Source organism: Pelodiscus sinensis, chromosome 22 (genome assembly GCF_049634645.1).
Source record: "Pelodiscus sinensis isolate JC-2024 chromosome 22, ASM4963464v1, whole genome shotgun sequence".
Taxonomy (NCBI): Eukaryota; Metazoa; Chordata; order Testudines; family Trionychidae; genus Pelodiscus; species Pelodiscus sinensis.
The window spans coordinates 19,960,309-19,978,735 of record NC_134732.1 but is presented as its reverse complement, the minus strand read 5'-3'; the positions used below and the strand labels follow the sequence as shown (position 1 = coordinate 19,978,735).

General features: G+C 51.3%; 2 protein-coding genes across 5 annotated transcripts in view; one reads left to right on the top strand and one right to left on the bottom strand.

Annotated features, from left to right (window-relative positions):
- The window catches only part of EGFL7 (EGF like domain multiple 7), a 41,170-nt gene extending 34,719 nt beyond the window's left edge, over nucleotides 1–6,451 (top strand). For all 4 annotated transcript variants that reach the window (XM_075905346.1, XM_006120759.4, XM_075905347.1 and 1 more), the window contains one exon: nucleotides 1,096–6,451. In XM_075905346.1, the coding sequence (XP_075761461.1) occupies nucleotides 1,096–1,118 (23 nt within the window). In that variant the 3' untranslated portion in view covers nucleotides 1,119–6,451. The remainder of the gene's footprint in view (nucleotides 1–1,095) is intronic.
- Nucleotides 5,067–18,427, bottom strand: part of AGPAT2 (1-acylglycerol-3-phosphate O-acyltransferase 2) — a 29,817-nt gene continuing 16,456 nt past the window's right edge. Inside the window, exons 2-6 of the mRNA XM_075905348.1 lie at nucleotides 17,349–17,482; nucleotides 15,012–15,187; nucleotides 14,199–14,294; nucleotides 10,633–10,705; nucleotides 5,067–7,868 (exon numbers count right to left, since the gene is read on the bottom strand). Coding sequence (XP_075761463.1) covers nucleotides 7,702–7,868; nucleotides 10,633–10,705; nucleotides 14,199–14,294; nucleotides 15,012–15,187; nucleotides 17,349–17,482 — 646 coding nt within the window. The 3' untranslated portion in view covers nucleotides 5,067–7,701. The remainder of the gene's footprint in view (nucleotides 7,869–10,632; nucleotides 10,706–14,198; nucleotides 14,295–15,011; nucleotides 15,188–17,348; nucleotides 17,483–18,427) is intronic.

The window sequence follows — 18,427 nt, the reverse complement described above, 5'->3', positions numbered from 1 at the left end:
TTCCAGTGCTTAACCACCCCACCAGTTAGGTTTGTTTGGTGTGCTGCATTTGCGTGCAAGTGATTTTACACCCACTTGTCTCATAACATCAAATGCTAAATTACTCAGTGTGTAAGGGTTCCACTCATTCACACCTAGCAGTGTCTCTGAAGTTTGTAGGGTTGCCAGATACTTTCAAATAAAAATACTGAACATGGTGGGAAAAAAATTGGTCCCCTGGTTCCCCCCCCCCCCCCCCCCCCCCACCAAACTTGTTGAGGAAAAAAAAAGTCACTGCACCTTTAAATAATTCTGCTACCCCTCCTCTGCCAGATGCAGCAGGGGACGAATGTCCCCACTGGCCTCCCAATGTCCCACTGGCCTCCCATCCGAGAAAAACAGAAAATACCGGCCATTTTACATGTCTGGTGTTTTCTGGGTTTTTTTTTTTTAACCAGACTGAGGAGGTGAAAACTGGACTGTCTGGGCAAAAACCAGATACCTGTCAAACCTAGGGCTGTCTCTAGACTGGCCAATTTTTTCGGAAAATCAGCCGCTTTTCCGGAAAAACTTGCCAGCTGTCTACACTGGCCGCTTGAATTTCTGCAAAAGCACTGACTTCCTACTGTAAGAAATCAGTGCTTCTTGCGGAAATGCTATGCTGCTCCTGTTCAGGCAAAAATCCCTTTTGCGCAAAAGGGCCGGTGTAGACAGCTGAGATTTGTTTTGCGCAAAAAAGCCCTGATTGCGAAAATGGCGATCGGGGCTTTTTTGCGCAAAAGCGCATCTAGATTGGCCACGAACGCTTTTCCGCAAAAAGTGCTTTTGTGGAAAAGCATCCGTGCCAATCTAGACGCTCTTTTCCGAAAATGCTTTTAACGGAAAACTTTTCTGTTAAAAGCATTTCTGGAAAATCATGCCAGTCTAGATGTAGCCTAGAAGTTTGTAAAAGGGTAACTTAAGTCCCAAACACCCCCACTGTGACTGGGTCTGGTCTACATGTTGCTTTTGTACTAGTTGGGCTGATCTTGGGATCACTCCCATTTGAAAAATAAAGTCCATCTGCATGGAGACTGACCCCCAACTAACACTGGCTTTGGAATGGTCTGGTTTCAGGTTCATGTAAGAACGAACGTTAATGAGAAGAGGTGCAGCACTTCCCGGTGGGACCAGAGAGCGTCGATAACCGTGCATGTCCTGTCTCAGCACTGCTGGATTCAGCCTGAAGGAAGATACCACAAGGCCTTGAGGACAGCCTGGGATGGAGGCGCATAGTTTATCTTGATCTGAAGAGGCCCAGTGTGTTTTTCAAAAAACTGAGCCTCTCCCAGAAGGCTTTTAAAGCAGCTTTGTGTTTTGCCCTCACAGCCAAGTTGTACAAGATGCTCAGGGTTGTAACACTTTCTTCCCAGCGTCGGTCCAGCTGGCCCCGCCCCAGAGACTTACTAAAAGCAAAACCATGTGGTGTTTAATTGTTGGCCTGGTCTTTCACCTAACTCAGTCAGAAACAAATTAACTGTGTGGTACAGCCGTACGAGATGAGCTGTAGGTGCAGCAGCTTGTTTAGTGTAGAAGTCTGAGATCTTAAGGGGGAAGAGCCTATAACATCAGGACTCTCCTGGAGGGAGTTTTGCCTAACCCAGCTTTGCTTCACTGTTAGATCAGGGGATGGAGAGATAGTTTAGGAGCAGAATTCAGCCCTCCTTTCCCACCTGTTCCTTTTGATAAGGGCCCGAAACCCAAACAGATTCCAACTCAAGTCTGGTCTCTAGAATTCTCCTCTTGACAGAGCTAGCGCATGTTCTCCTGTTGAACAGTGAGAGCACATAAGGGGAGGGAGAATCCTTTTGCTTCTTAAACATTAGCTTCATTCACACAATGAAACCTGGCACACTGCCTTGTGATGAGAACTAGCCACGCCGACTAGTTAACCAGGAGGGGCAATATCACTTTAGTGAAAGTAGGAATGGAGTCACCTGGGTGTGAGCTAAAGCTGCAGGGCTCCCACCTCAGTTGCACGGTTCTCTCCAAGCTAGAAGGATCCCAGCTGGCTCTACAGAACTAACAGCTTCACTCAGGGGTGGGCAATAATTTCTGATGGGACACACCCCAACATTTTGGGACCTGGTCAAGGGCTGCACTTTATGGCACAGCTTTGGGATCTGGGGTGAGAGGCTGGGTGCAGACGGGAGCTCAGGGTAGGGGACTGGGGCAAAGGAGGAGGTTGGGACCTAGGGCAGGGGAATGGGGTGCAGGGTCCAGGAGGGGGTATGGAGGCAGGAGAAGGATGCTGGCTAGGAGAGGGGTGCAGGAAGAAGTGGTGAGGGTGGGAGGCATTTCCAAACATCTCCCAGTTAGCAGCACTCTCAGGCAGCCATCCCTCTCTTCCCTCCTTCTCTCTCCTCCCCCCCCAGCAGTCTCAGACAGGTGCCTGGCTGTGCTGGAAGGAGGGGAGGAAGGCAGAGGGTTCAGCATACTGCCCCTACTCCCAGCAAAATTTCTCATTGACCAGGTTTCCAGCCAATAGGAACTAAGGGTGCCGTGCAAAAAGCCACAGGGAGCAGCCAGCTGCTTTCATTGGCCCTGCTCCCTGCCACAGGGGCCGGCCAGAGCCCACCCCGTAAGACTTAGGCCTGCTGGCTCCAGCTGTTCGCAAGTAGGAAAGTCATGCACCTTCTATCAGCCAAGCACTCTGTAGGGTGGTGCTGTTTCTGCATTAAAGTTACGTGCTGTGCGGCTCGGCTGGTTATCAGTGTTAACACAGGCAGGGCCGGGCTGAACCGAGCCAATACACTGAGCCATGGAGGAAGCCCCATGCAGTCCCATGGGGTAGGGATGTTATTCTACCCTCTGTCAGCACTTCTCAGGGGAGCCTCCCCTTCCCTGCCTCAGGCACAGCTGAAGTTGATGGAGAGCCTAGCAGCTGTGGGTTACTGCAGCTTGATTGAAATGCAAAGCCAAACCCCGCAGTAGGAAGAAGCAGGTGAAGATGGCGTAGGCAGGAGTAGGGGAGAGACAGGCACAAGTGAAATAAAGCCATGGTAGGCCTGAAGGGGCAGTGTGGCTTAGCAGGAAGCTGGAGGGGGGGGGTGTATACAGCTGTCTGGGAAACATAACCACCCCTCCACACATCTCCAGCAGCATGGAAACCCCAGAGCCGAAGGAGAGCACGCTGCCAGCTACCGTCTACACCAGCCTGCTGCTCTTGGGAAACAGTAGTAGAGGGGAGGGGCTGGTAAAGGAAGCTATACAAGGTCAGCAGATCTTTTCTGTTTGTCGCTCCTGGTGCTAAATAGGGAGCACAGGGTTCCTTAGGGCTCAGGAGAAGGAAGCCCCTGCTGTCCTCAGGGCTCCAGCCATGCTTGGATCAGAAAGCATTGTAGGCCAAGCAGTACTCAGCCTGCCAGCATGTGAGTGTACAGCCTCCTCAGAGCCCCCCCCAACTCCATGGAGCGCCCTGGACCCTAGTTACAACTCAGATGTGAATAGATTGTGTCCATGGAGGACTCCACACACTACACAGATGATCCCTCGCTGCAGATGTTTGTAACACGTTTTACTTCCCTAGCATGAGTCATTCAGTCCTGTGTCTCAACAGGGGCATGTCACTTGGGTAGCCTCACACAAACGGTCAAGTGCTTCACTGGGGAAGACTAACGATTTTGTGGGAAATCGCTGATCAGAGCAGAATCTTCTGCAGTGATCCTCACAGTCATGCACTCTAGTACTCACACACCTGTCTCCAGCTAGTAAGTGTCAAATAGCCATCCCTATAAGAGAAGGGAAGGGACAGAACACAGCTTTGGTACACATGGCTCTTCCCCCATTACCTCACCCTGCTTGCAGGGGCAAAAATGTAACTAGGGGCAGATTCGTAAATACCGAAGGCTAATTGGACAGTATTGGGCACACTCCCCCTTCAAAGTAAGCACCTCCTGAGAGCATGTCTACACTAGGAAATTTCAAAAGAACTAAAATTTGAAAACTCAAAATAAAATTGAAATTTCTCCCCGCTACACAGGAGCCTTAAAAGTAGTCCAAGGCAGGCCCTGTTATTGCAGATGCACTACCTCCACTTAGAGCCCCAGGAAGCACTGGGGAGTAATTATCATAAATTAGCGTATATAACCCACACAAGTATTACACAGGTGCAAGTAGTACCCATGGTTTTTCCTGATTGAGTAAAAAACATCTTACATACCCAGCGCATGTGTATAGGCCGCAGGAGGTGAACCGCAGGTACTGTTAAAGATAATGAAGGTAATTAACTCTGGCCTCAGGGTCTGAGCTTTTTGCTCAGAAGCATTTGAGCTCCCAAATGCTCAACTGCCAAAGCACAGAGTAGACGGCCACAGCCTGACAGGGCAGACAGGCTGGCTCCCCCGGGGTGAGCCGTCTGCCCCACACTGCATGGGAAGGGAAGGTGACTGGGCTTACCCCTCACACCTTCTCCAACCTTCCCCAGCTGCCTTCTGCCTGCGCTGTGCACTCCCCTGGGGTGAGCTGTCTGCCCCAGGCAGCCAAAGCTGAGCAAAGGAGCTGTGTCCTTAAAGCCGTGTCCTTAAAGCCACGTCACGGAAAGCCAGCCACATTCAGACAGATGCAACAGAGGGAAGAAAGGTCGCTGGGTATTTCTACAGCAGGGGAATCTCCTCTCCCTCCCCACAGTTGATTACCTCTTCCCTGAATTCTCATCCGCCTCTGCTCTGCCTGCTTGGTCCCTTCCCGTGACAGCTGCAACACACATACACACACACACACACTAGCCTGTGTGTGTGTGTGGGGGGGGGGGTTGCAAAACTTTGCGTAACCTGCGGGTTCTGCCCCAGAGTACCATGTTTTAACATATAGTTATTTCAAAACGGGCCCGTCCACACTAACACTGTTTCAAAATTAGCATATTCCTTGTTTAAAAAAAAAAAAAAAAAAAAAAACACACCACACCAGAGTGCAGATTTTGAAATGACCAGCCCATTATTTTGAAACTGGCTTGGTAGTGTGGACACTCGGTCTGAAAGAACTCCCTGGCGTAGACTGGGGCTCAGGTAATAAAATCAACTCAACCTGGTTTAAAAAAAAACAAAAACAAAACCACCTCACACAAGGCTTTTTATTTAAATAACTGCTTTATAAAAGTGTACATCTGATCAACTATACATGGTTTTAAAAAACTGAATGGACAACGGCCTTTGTGTACACTCATCCCCTTTTCCCACCGTGTTCATAGCAGAATTACACTTGATACATCTGATACAGAGTCATCTTTGGCTGAAGAAAGATTATCCACCCCGTGCAGTCACCTTCCCAGCCCAGCTGCTCACCCTAGACAGGACTCTCTGGGCAGGACTCAGGCAAACGCCACAAGAACTTGGCCTTAATTATACAGCCATTTTTTTCCTTCCCTAAGAAGGGAAGACAAAGCACCATTCTGAACAGCCATCAGACCAGCAAGGAAAAGCAGAAGGGTGGCTTGCTTTCAGAACTGAGGTCTGGACTGTACAAGACAGATACTCAACTATTCATTGGTCATCCCAGCACTACCCCCGGCCAAGTGGCGCTGCCTACCCCCAACACCCTCTATCTGGGTCCTCCCTGTTCTGCATTAGTGCTTTATGCATTAGACGTGGGTGTTCTTTTATGGAAACACAGGCCATTCAGCAATTGAGACAGGAACGTCTCCACTGCCACTCGCTGAGGAGGGGGCTGGGGGAAGACGCCCTGCACATTACAAGAAGAGACATTCTGCCTTTGGAGCTTGAAGGAGCATTCCCACAAGGCCTCTACGCAAGTCTGTGGGAGTTCCGATGGCCAACACGTGCTCCCCCAGGGAACAAACCTCAACTGGAGTAACAGCAGAGATAGGGGTGCTACAGTTCTACGGCTAGGTGAGGAGAGTCTAGAACTCCGTTACCAGGAGCCCTTCACATCCATCTGTCAGCGATTCAGTGGGAATCCCTCTAGGTGCTGTTTCTCAGCTGGCCAATTCAAACGGATGGAAACCTTGATTCAGGGTCACCACCCCCACGTAGCCCATTTTACATCTCCAACACCACGGCCTTCACAATGGATACGCGCTGTCCTAGTAAGGCTAACGTTCCAGGACAGATTTGCATGGCAGGTATGGTCTTTTGGTCAATGCTTCAGAAGTGCAGCGTTTCAAACAGCCCAATAAAACCCTTAGGAAGCAAGAGCGAGTCTAGGTATAAAGCCCAGATTAAAGTATTTTAACCAGCATGTGGGAGCACTGAAAATGTTGCAACAAATACCAAGGATATGCCTCATCTACCTGGTCCTCAGCCTGCCATACCTGGCACCAGGCTAAAAGCCGGCCATCGGGTGAAGCACAAGTCAGGGGTACAGGCAGTAATGCAAAACTGGGAATGAAAAGAGATGGGTCCCCATCTTTGTGGGTGTCTCATCCTTGTAATTTAGCGCCGCTCTTGGCATAAGTGTATTTCCCCCCCCCCCCTCCCCCACACACACAAAAAAAAGATTTGGTTTTGAGATAACGTCCCCACAAAGTGCATTGCGGCAGCCATCATGTTAAGTGTCTTGATTGGTTTTACCCTAATGCCGTATCAGGTTTCCCCACCACCCATCCCTAAATGACCCCACATGGAGCTTGTCCACTCAGTGGACATGGAAACTTGACTTCATGAAGGGGCAGTGTCTAAAACAACAAGCCCCAGAAAGCCCACCTGAACCTGAAGGCAGTGAGCGTAGAAACCTGCCCATAGCAAGCCTTAGGCTGCAGAGTGCTAAAAGTACCGGGGAAGGGGGGAAGGTAGGAGGGGGGAGTTCACTCTGGAGAGCAGGTAGGGCCTGGTATCTGTGCAACCTGCCTCAGAACTCTGGTCAGAACACCCTGGGCTGTGTCGTGTGACTTGGCCATTACATCAGAAGAGCATCGGAGAGGAGTGAGCGGCTGGTCTTTGAGCCACATCCCAGATGCTGCATGCGCAAAGACACGCCCACGCACCGAAACAAGCGGATCTGGCAGGAGCCCATTGTGTCGGGAGGCGAGAGGCTGGGAAGAAAGACGCTTCTGTGAACACGGAGTGCAGGGCAGCTCTGGGAAGCGGAATTTCAGCCTTGAGCCAGACTTACTGGCAGGGACTACTGCCTTAGGCATTCAATCAAGGCTCTCCAGCGCCCGGCTGGAGTGACTGCCCCATCGCTCCAGCTGGCCCATGTCTGAGACCCCTGCATTAAGTGTTGAGAATGTACTAACAGAGCATCACCTGGACACCTGCTCCGACCCTCACTGCTTCAGGCAGCAGCTAGGGACAAGGTGAGTGTGGGTTTCAGTTACCTGGAGGCTGAGATGTAGTACTCAATAGGGTCTTTGGCATCCAGTGGTTTGGCACAGGCTTACTGGGGTCGAGGCTAGGACCTTAACACGGTCTTCTGCAACCCCAACCAGCCCAGCAGCTCCCACAAGAGCTGAGAGATCACTGCACTGGGCGTCTAGACAGGCACCCTTCACTAACACCGGCAAGGTGTCAAACTCCGCGTGGTGGACGCTCTTCCCGATGGGCGATAAAGAACCCACAAACGATTCACTCAACAGTAGAACTGGGCCAACAAAGGGCGTTTGTCAACTAAGGGCTCCCTAAGCAGCAAGTTCAGCTTCACCCGAGCCGGCTGCAAAGGAAGGGGAGAAGTCCCTTGGATATTTTGGCAACGGGAACCGATCCTCTCAGTCCTTGCTCTTTGGGGAGACTATTGTTGAGAGGTGGGGGCTGAGCCGTTCACCTCCCTGGCTGTGCCGGACAGTCTGAAAAAGGTCTCTCTCATGGTGCAGTAGCATCTCTCCGTGAGGTCAGCGACGTCCTCGGCTGTCAGGCCCTTGGTCTCAATTGGCTGGAGCACCTCAACCCGGATTTTACCTAAGAACAGGAGATGCAATGTCACTCTGCATTTTCATGGGGCCTCGAGAAGTCTTCTAGTCCAGAGCCCTGCCCTCGCAGCAGGGCTAAGTCTTAGCCAGACCATCCCCAACAGGCGTGTCTAACCTGTTCGTGCGATCTCCCGTGGAGAGTCCACATTAGATGGCCATTCTCCACCAATCCTACGGCTTCAATACCAGTCAGAAACCCCTCCTCCGACACCTGTGCACCTGAGCCTAGCAGAGCGGGTCAGAGCCGACAGCCCAGTCTAAGCAAACTATCCCGTAAGCTGTGGCAGCTATTCCCGAGGATAGATCTTTTCCCGCTATGACACAAGGCTGCGTATAAGCAGCTCCTGGCAGCAGGCATCAAGACCCACTCCTGTGACTTCCTACTTCAGGAAATGCCTGCAAACCGCAACACAGGGCAGACAATGGAATATCCTTTCCCCGCTCCCACGAGGCTAGTGGCAGAGTCTGTATGAGTCTCTAATTAGAGGCCCTGGCATTTTTAGAAAGCAGGGTAATATTGTCATAGCTGTTACTAATCAAGCCTTATCTACAGAGGATTGGGATAGCACAACCCCCTCGCATAGCCAAGCAAGTAGAGATTAGCATCCCATGAAGCAGATTTCCTTGGGCATGTGTCACGTCAAGTCGTCAACGCTATGCAACATACAAGTACATGAAACTCAGGGCTGTGTATTTTTACACTCAATGCCCAAGCCTGCATCTTCGGCCTCCCCCTTAGGAATGAACTGAGCCAACTGGAACAAGATCTCACTCTTGGAATCTGTCGGTCCTTGGAAGGTATTAGGTAGGATCATGGGATGAGCTTACACACAGCAAGAGCACCGTCCGAAACAAGAGCCTTCCATGTGATCGGCAAAGCTCTGTTTCTAGGCATACGCTCCTTGCGCTACGCACCCTTTCGCCTACCTGATCTGCCCAGGCCAGTCACTAAAGCCACAATCAAGCCCAGGTACTTCACTAGAGGCCAAGCCACTTGGCTCTCAGAGAAGTCAGCACTCCTTGGAACTGCATGTTTACCTCAAACTCATTACTCCTTTTGGGGGGAGGGGGGGAAGAAGAAGAAGAGACACATGACTAAGGAGTGCCTGGGCTCTGAAGCAAAGTACCAGCCACCCTCCACATGGCTGCCTGGAGGTGCAGTTCTCTGGGGTGGCTTTTGCTGTGCAGAGCAAGATTTTTTTTGGGGGGGGGGGAGGGAGGAGGCGCAGAATTAACAGATCCTGCTGTTACATCAGGTCGTATACCCGGCGGCTTTTCTGCAGAACGGCTGTGGCACGCAACGGCAGAGAGGGCCCCAAGAGGGCAGCCATGCACCCACTCCAGGAAAGTCACAATCACCACTTCAGAGTCCAGGGTGCCCTTGACTGTCAGAGGCTGGGTACAGCCGGCAGGTGCTGCCAAACCCACTCCGGAAGCCCTTCAGGGAGAGCGCGGAGTCGCTCCTTTGATGGCAAAAGCTCCTGACTGAGCAGATAAAGAAACTCCTGCCTTGGTAAACACTCCTGCAAGGTGAGGCCGGAGCCCGTCAGGCGCTCTGTCTTACAGGGCCAGGTGCATGCGGATACCCTGGAGAGCGCACGTCAGCCAAAAAGAGCCAACCAGGGACCTAGCCTGCACCTGCAGAGGGAGCAGCTGCGGAGGACGACAAAACAGGACAGTGACAGTACTGGGTCATGCCCAGCAGGAAGCTGCTTTGCTCATCTGTTCCTCTTGGGCCCATCAGCATCCACTGCCAGCGAGCGCATCCTGGACCACATCTCAGCCCATTCGCTAGTGCAGCAGGGTGTTTACATCTCTCCTTGTGCCCCCACAAGTGGGGAGACCCCTGAAGAGTGGCTCTGGGCTGGGAACACCACCACCACCCTAGCCTAGCTCTTACCTAGCACTTTCCAGCCAAGACCTCAAAGTGCTTTAACAAATGAAGGTCAAAATCACCCCAATCATACAGATGGGGAAACTGAGGCAGAGAGCAGGACAGTGACTTGCTTGAAATCACCCCAGCAGGCTAGTGGCAGTACCAGGCGCACAGAACCGAGATCTCCCAAGCCCCGTGTTCGACACACTGTCACAACGCCTGCCATAAGAACAGCCACTGCGTGGCTCTGCCCGTGGCCTAGTGGGTGAGCTCAGGCAAGTCACTTTTCTGCTCTGTGCCTCAGTTTCCCCATATGTAAAATGGAGATGATTTTGACCTACTCTTTTTTTTAATAAAAACACTTTGGGAGCTGAAAGGCTACACGTGTCCAAAAATTGCTAGAATTAGATCTCTGGTCTCCATCCGAAGACCTCAAAGATGCACAGTAGGGTACATTTAAAGAGCAGCCAGTCAACAGACACAGTCCTGCCCCAACACCAAGTGCTCCTTGTAGCCTAAATGCTGCCCTGAGTACCGGATGGGGGGCAGGGGGCACAGTGCAAGAGTGTATGTGAAGGGGACTCGGCTTCCTTTTGGGGGCACCTACAGCCCAGATGGTCAAGAAAATTCAACTGAGGGATTTGAGAGGAGCTCTGCTGGAGGGGGAAAAAAAAAAAAAAGTCTGGCTCTGGGAGACGCAAAGAAACTGAACAAACAGCTTTGTAAGCAGGCAACCACCACAAGATAAACACGTCACAGCACCTGTGCCCGGCTTTTCTTCTGCTGGGAGAGCAGAGACAGATCACCCGTAAACAAGGGGTCGCTAGGTACAGCCAGAGCAGCAACCTGGGTTTCAAAGGACTAAGCTAGACAGTACCTGATATAAAGAGCTTCTTGGCTGGATTGTAGAACGAAGTGAATGAGGAATACACCACAGGAATAACTGGAACCTAGGCGGGGAAAGAGTACAGAAAGGGATTTTTGTATTACAATAGCATGGCACCAGCCAACACCGAGGCCCCACTGTACGAGGTACTCTATAGATACAGAGCAGAGCCTTAATCCTGATGAACCTGCCATCCAAGGCCAAGAACACAGGGTAGGAGAAAGTTACTCCCTCCGCGCCTGTATGTAAAATGGAGTCCAAGATTAAGGCTCAGGTGTTCAGTGAGGTATCAGGCCCTTCACGCCCATTGAGATCAGTGGAAATTAGGCAACCCCATCCCTTTGAGTGGGGCCCCAAATGCCTTTCCTACGATCACGAGGAGCCCTGGGAACAGACCTGAGGTTTCAGGCCAGCACTCTATACCCAGTATCCCACTTGCTGACTAGTCCAAGCCTAAAGCCACGGTCCTGCTGAGCCACGTTTAATCCTTCAGCCCCCCTTGGTGGAGAAGCAGCTCTAACATGCCCTGTAAAGGCTTCTAAGCCCACGCGAGGAGCAGGCCAGCTGGGACTGGTTCGACATTTCAGAACAGGAATCGCTGTTTCCAGTCACTTCCGAGGAGCCTGACAGAACAATGGAGAGGAGGTAGCAATTTGGACATCTGGCACGTTATGGAGGATCCTTGGCCAATGGAGCCAGTCACCACCAATCCATCGTGACTGACTTGTCACCGGGTGACTTATTTGTGGTAGTTCGCTGGAATTAGCTTGGTAAGTCATACTGGGTTTGAGCTGCCCATTAGATAGGAAGGAGGCGGAGGCAAATATACTGGAAATAGGTTAACAGCTACAATCTCAGGATTTTCTTCTTCACTGTCCCTGATCAGGATGTTAAAATGCCTAGCTGGTTAAACATGAACCTTTAGTCATTTTAAGGTCAGGCCTGCCGCCCAGCCCCACAGCAGCTGTGGAGGCCTGACATGGCTGGCAGTGGCGGCCAGTCAATACAGGCGACCTAGGCGGTCGCCATGGACACCAAGAAAAACAGCCATAGAGGGCTTTGGAGGCGGAGGCACCAGTCACACGTTTCACCTAGGGCACCAGTTACCAACAGCTAGTCTAGGGCTGCTCCTGATGGCCGGGAACTACCGAGTTCATGGTCAAGGGTTATTTAACATCCTTAGTCCATTATGGTCCCTTGAAAGTTTGTTTACACACCACCATCATGCCTTCCGCAAACACAGAACAGATATGAGAGATCACAGAGTTCGGTCTTTGGCTTTCAAAGCCGGTAGGACTTCCTAAGCCGGGAGACAGCTGTCTGGGACTTGACTAAATGTATTTGAAGCAAAATGCCCAAAGTCTTGGGAGCATGGTTATAATAGCATAATAGAATGCTATAATAGCATTCTATAGCACTAGAATAGCTTGGCTATAATGGCTAGGGCAGGCCCAGGCAAGATGCAGTCCGGGGGGCCGGATCCAGCCCAGCTAACACTGATCTGGCCCCCAGACTACATCTGGCCACTTCCTATTTATAGCCTGCCGCAGAATTTCCAGGCAGCGGTTCAGGCAGCAGGAGTCTATTTAAATGGCCATGGCTCATGGCCGTGGTATTATCCAAGCAGGGGCCAGAGCCACGAGCCTTTTAAATAGCTGCAGCAACCCAGGGCAACTGACGGGCAACGTGGTAGTGAAGAGGCTGGGAGCCATTTAAATTGCTATTTAAAGGGCTTGCGGCTCCCGGGCCGGTCACTACTGTGTTGCCTGGCAGTCGCCTGGGGTTGCTACAGTGATTTAAAGGGCTCTCAGTTGTAGCTCTACCCCAGCAGGGGCCAGAGCCGGGAGCCCTTTGCTGGGTTTTTAATTCAAAGCTTCTGGTCCCGGACAACTCTGGGGAGAGGCTAGTCCCCAGCCCCGCTCCTACTCCTTCCGGGGTGGGGGAATGGAGCCAGCCTGTGACCACATACCAAAAATCATTAAGCGGCCCCCAGGCAAAGAGCATACAAGTCACACACCCTGTGCCAACGTTATATAGGAAGAGCTTATTACACCTTAGATTTTAGCTGCTAGAACACAAAGTTGCTTCGCAGCGGGCAGCCTGGGGAAGGCTGAAAAGTGGCAAAACTCTGGCGTGTACACCCAGCAGTGTCAATCAAAAAAAAAAAACAAAAAAAAAACACCCTACTATCAGCACAGCTAACGTTGTTTGGGAAGGGCATGGGCACTGCCGTCCCAAAACTGCCTACACGCCCCAGCTGCAGTGCAGCAGCACGGCTTCCCCAGCCACCAGGGAGGGCTGGAGCCACTGCATGACAGCCCTGGTTCTCCAGGTGGCCGGGAAGGATTGGGCTGGGGTGGGCGGGGCTTCAGGTGGAAGAGGCAGGTCTGGTGCTCACCTTCCCCAGCTGGGCCTTCACCCGCCATCCATGGGGAAGACAGGGGCTACAAGACACCAGCAAACAATGCCTTCCGTCAGCTCACTGAGTCTAGATGGCAGTGGGCTAGCCTAGGGAGGGGGTAGCTCAGTGGTTTGTGCATTGGCCTGCTAAACCCAGGGTTGGGAGTTCAATCCTTGCGGAGGCCATTTAGGGATATGGGGCAAAAATTCATCAGGGATGGTGCTTGGTCCTGCTGTGAAGGCAGGGGACTGGACTATGACCTTTCAAGGTCCCTTCCAGTTCTAGGAGATAGGCAAATCTCCATTAATTTAGCTAAAGCAGTCAGCCAGACAAGACCTCAGGAATGGCCAAGTGGGATCACCTGCTCCTTCCTGTATGTCACTGGGGTTTGGGAACACGCAAGCATGCCAGACACAGGGCTCTCCACTGCTTAGCAGCAGCTATTTCAGAAGGAAGGGCTGCGACTAGCATGTGAAGCCCCATGGAGTGCTCTGGTTCTCAAGCTGCACTGCCCCTCTTTGAGGGACTTTTGAGTGGGCTATGGGGAGAAATCTCTCCCGGGCTGCTCTAGGTTGGCCCTGCTGCTGCTTGTGCTGTACCCATGAGAGATGGGGAAGGAGGCTTTCCCTGGGCTGTTGCGCAGCTTTTCACCCACAAATCATCCCAGAGACTGAAGATCAGAGGAGTGGGGAGCCAATAGGCTGGTGCCACCCATCAGCGTGAAGGAGTCTGCTTTGGGAGAGGAGAAATCAAAGCCCAGAGCCCAGCAAGTCTCAGAGCACATCCGTGCCCATGTTGCTGTGTGCAAAACTGCAGAGGCCTCGTGTTCAGCCCAGAAGGGGTACAGCTGCTAAAACGTGTTCTGCTCATAGTGCAGCAGGGAGAAAGGTTTACTGCTGGCCGGATCAGCCCTCCACAAACAAGACAGGAACAAGAGCCTCAAAAAAAGTTTCAGGAGCAGTCTTCCAAGGAGATTCATATTTCAGGGTGCCTGGTGAGAAAGCTGCCCCTCTGCCATTTACTGTCTTGGGCACTCTGGTCCATACACGTGAGCATGCTAAGTGACATTCAAGAATTCCCACGTGGCCAGTGGCAGTCCTTTTGGTGGAAGGCCTGTTTAGGTCGTCGGCAGCCCTGAGAGGTCAGCAAGCTTTACCTGCGCCTGTACCGCGAGATGGAAAGCGCCTTTCTTGAACGGTAACAAGTCCCCATTCCCGTTCCTCGTGCCTTCTGGGTACACCCAAACCTTCACCTGCAAGACAGGGAGATCAGCTGAACAAATGGAATTTACTGCTGTAGAATTAACCCACATAATCTGACCAAACACAATCTCTCTAGACTGTATACCTGTTCTGAGTTGCTTGGAACAGAAGGGCTGAGTCTAGACTGGCAAGTTTTTCCGAAAAAGCTTGCCAGCTGTCTACACTGGCCGCTTGAATTTCCGCAAGAACACTGACGATCTCATGTAAGATTGTCAGTGTTCTTGCAGAAATGCTACGCTGCTCCTTTTTCAGGCAAAAGCCCTCTTGCGCAAATGCTTTTGTGCAAGAGGGCCAGTGTAGACAACGCGGTATTGTTTTGTGCAAAAAAGCACCGATGGCGAAAATGGCGATCGGGGCTTTCTTGCGCAAAACTGCATCTAGATTGGCACGGACGCTTTTCCGCAAAAAGTGCTTTTGTGGAAAAGCGTCCTGCCAATCTAGACGCTCTTTTCAGCAAATGCTATTAATGGAAAAACTTTTCCGTTAAAAGCATTTGCGGAAAATCATGCCAGTCTAGACGTAGCCAAGATGATGCTGTGGGTTGTAGGTACAGTCAGGATGGACATCTGAAGTCCACATTAGTTCTTCAAGTATCCTCCTCTACTTAATCCACTGGACATCTATGTCCCATAATGTGCATCACTCTACTCTAAAACTGTGAGCGTGCTAGGCACTGCTGGTCTCTATTGGCCATGTACCATACTCACGTTCTCATCCAGCATGGTCTGAGCCACTCCAGACATCACCGTCTTGGCATTGCTTGTGCTCTTCCTGTTGATGAAGATGACACCGCCCAGGTACATGATCAGGCCCACCGGCCCTGTGTACAGCAGCTCCTTCTTGCCGATCTGAACACAGTCATCGGGGAGGATTTCCATCAACCCTAAGCCAGGAGCAGAGAGAGGGAGAGAGAGACACCCACCCACAGTAAGCCAAGCTGGAACACCCTTCTTTCACCTGCAAACCAGAGCGGCAGCAGATGAACTTGAGCCAGGCTTGACAGCAAATGTCCGGAGCTAAGGGGCGCAACAGCCTGTGTGTTCAGGCAGGGTGGCGGTTCACCGGCACAGCTGGTGCTCAAAGCACAGAGGGTATTTCAGGTATTAGACACCAAAGAGAGTTGGTCATAGGAGGATGGAATGAGACCAGGGCACGGCATGCGGGCAGGAGGGGGAAGGAAACCTGGGGAACATGCAGCTGTTTTAGGAGGTCTGCTTCAGAGGCCTCCTTTGTTCTATAGCAGAGGAGCAGCAGCAAATATATTTGGGCATGCTATGACCGTGGCTTCCTGAATAGGGGCTGCAGCCCAGAAAGGTAATTTAAAATACAGGCACCTGCTGCCATCCTGAAAAGCCAAGGGCTGCAAGCAAGGGGGGGGAACCTGGGTTTTATTCCAGCTTGGCCATCGCTCACTTTACCTCAGCGTTAGACCCCCTGCTTGCTCCCATGTCTATAAGGTGGAGTCAGACTCCACCACCATCTTCAGATCGCCTGATCCTTCCTGGACTCAAGTGGCATTTGTACAGCACCGAGCACAGCGGGTTCCTGCTCCACAGCCGAGACCCTAAGGTGTCTCTCCATATCGAAGGACACTAACAGTGCAGTCTCAATTGTGGAGTTGCGGGGCTGTGCCACCATCTCCTCCCTCCTTCAAAGGGCTCCGTTTGCCCACCTGCTTAGCCAAGCTGGTTTAAAGCCTTTCACTACCCCTGCCATGTTCACATCTGTCAAGAGGAACAAGCCCTCGGGACGTACCCAAGCAAGCCAAGAGGCATTCCAGCTGACGCACTGCCCCCCCCCCCATCCCCCCCAGGACCAGTGTCCCAACCTGGAGAAAGTGGGAGCACGGCCTGTGGGTGCCCCTCCACATCCCTCATTGCCTGGCTTGCCTTTTAGAGCTTTGCGGGGGAGGAAGGTTGCTTTGCAGCCCTCTGATAGGGCAGCCAGTCAATTCTGAAAGGAGCACCTGGCCCTAGGCCACCGGCAGACCTTAACCTGCAGTTTCATGGAAAGGTTCTTCTGTGCTTGCCCTGAAATAAAGGCCTAGACTTGACTCATGCTTACCATCGGTCAGTAATCAGGGAGGCCCCGCTATATCTGTTCAGAGCCTCAGGTCTACACTGGCGGAGAAATACTGATGCAAGATAAACGCAGTTCTCATAGCTGGAGTCGATGTACCTTGCACTGATTTTTCTGGGAGGGCCGCACGGCGAGTGGGCAACAGGAAAAATTCCATCGACTCCTCTTTCTCCTCATAACCGAGAGGCGTTCTGGGGTCAACAGGGGGCGCCCTGAGTGTTTGATTTAGCAGGTCCTTACCAGACCTGCTAAATCAAATGCCAGAAGCTCAACATCCAGAGCATCTATCTTTGCAGAAGCGTATGTGTGCCCTTAGGTAGCTATAGTAACAAATATCCAGCATAGGATCACTAGAAAGCACGGACAGAAGTGAAAGTGGGGGGAAGAAGAGGAGGAGAGCCACATTCTTCTCCCCAGGAGGGGGCACAGTGCTGGTCAGGGACAGTTCAGACTAGAACTCACACTATTGATTCCCTCTTGTGACTGTGCTGGATTATCCCACAACTGTTCTTACATCTGCCTTCAAAGCATCCGGTGGCAGCCGTCACCATCATGGAGGACACTGAACCAGACAGACCTGGGGGGCTGATCCAGCCTGGCAATACCTAGGCTGCTACATACCAGGCTACAGAGCTCAGTACTTCCCACATGCTATGGTTAGAGAGCCAGACCATAGGCACTCCCCCCTTTTGCCCCCCGAATATACAGTGCATCACTTTCCTTAATACACTGCTGGGGCTTTGGACACCTGTGGGGCAGTTTCTGCTGATGGAACTGGCCAATGCACTTTGTGACACCCAAACAGGGCTCCTACTGCCTCTTCCACCACACAGCTTGGATACTCTCCCACTCACGGAGAAGCACAGAGCTTCCCCAACAGCAAAACTAGGTGTCGTGTCTCCCCCCACACACACCTGTTCCCTTTTGAACAAGAGACCACAACTTTCCCCACCCAAGCAACTCACCCATCATGTCCAGGATGCTCTGATGGTTTGACACGATGACACATGGCCCCTCCACCTCGAAGTTCTCCAGACCTTGCACCTCAAACCTCAGGCCATAAATATACTTGAAGGTCTTGACGATATTGGCAATGATTCTGCATAGACGAGAGAAGAAAGTCAGGAGCCAGCAGGCCTCTGAGTCAAGAAGGGTCTACGTGACAGCATGGAAGACGCACTAGGGCAGGAGAAAGAAACTATTAAGCCAGAGAAAGAGGCCTGAGGAGCAAAGAGTGTCACTTTTCCTTGTTAAGGGTAATACATACCACTTAGCCATTCACATCCCTACTTCACAGGACACTGGTGTCAAACTATCATTTGTTCTCTCTAGCCTGCTCCAAGGTATCTCCAGTGATGCAGATTCCACAGCCTCCCTGGGCAATTTATTTCAGTGCTTAACCACCCAAACAGGTAGAAAGTTTTTTTCAGATGTCCAACCTAAACCTCCCTTGCTGCAATTTAAGCCCATTGCTTCTTGTCCTATCAGACATTAAGGAAAATAATGGTTTTCCCTTCTCCTAACACCTATTTTAAGTACCTGAAAGCTACTATCACATCGGCTAAGTCTACACTGCACAGTTATTTCAAAATAAACTATTCCAGAATAGTTACTCTGAAATAGCACTTCTACACTGCAAGGAAGCCTCAAAATTAGTCTGAGGCAGGCTTTCCAAATGTAGACATGCTATCTCGATTTAGATTCCCCAGGAGGAATAACTTAGAATGGTTTGGTGAGGGGCTATTTCAAAACAGCGGAAGTGAAGCATCTACACATGCCTTATTTCGAAATAGGCATTCTTCGTAGAATGGGGTTTACAGAAGTCAGAATAAGCCATCCGTTATTTTGAAATAATTTTGAAACAGAATTGCAGTGTAGATCCTCGCATAGTTATTTCAGAATAAAGGCCATTATTCCAAAATATCTTTTCTATGTAGACACCCTCCCAGTCTTCTCTTCCAAACTAAACAAACCCAGTTCTTTCAGTCTTCCCTCATAGGTCATGTTTTCTAGACCGTTAATTTTTGTTCTTCTCTGGACCTTC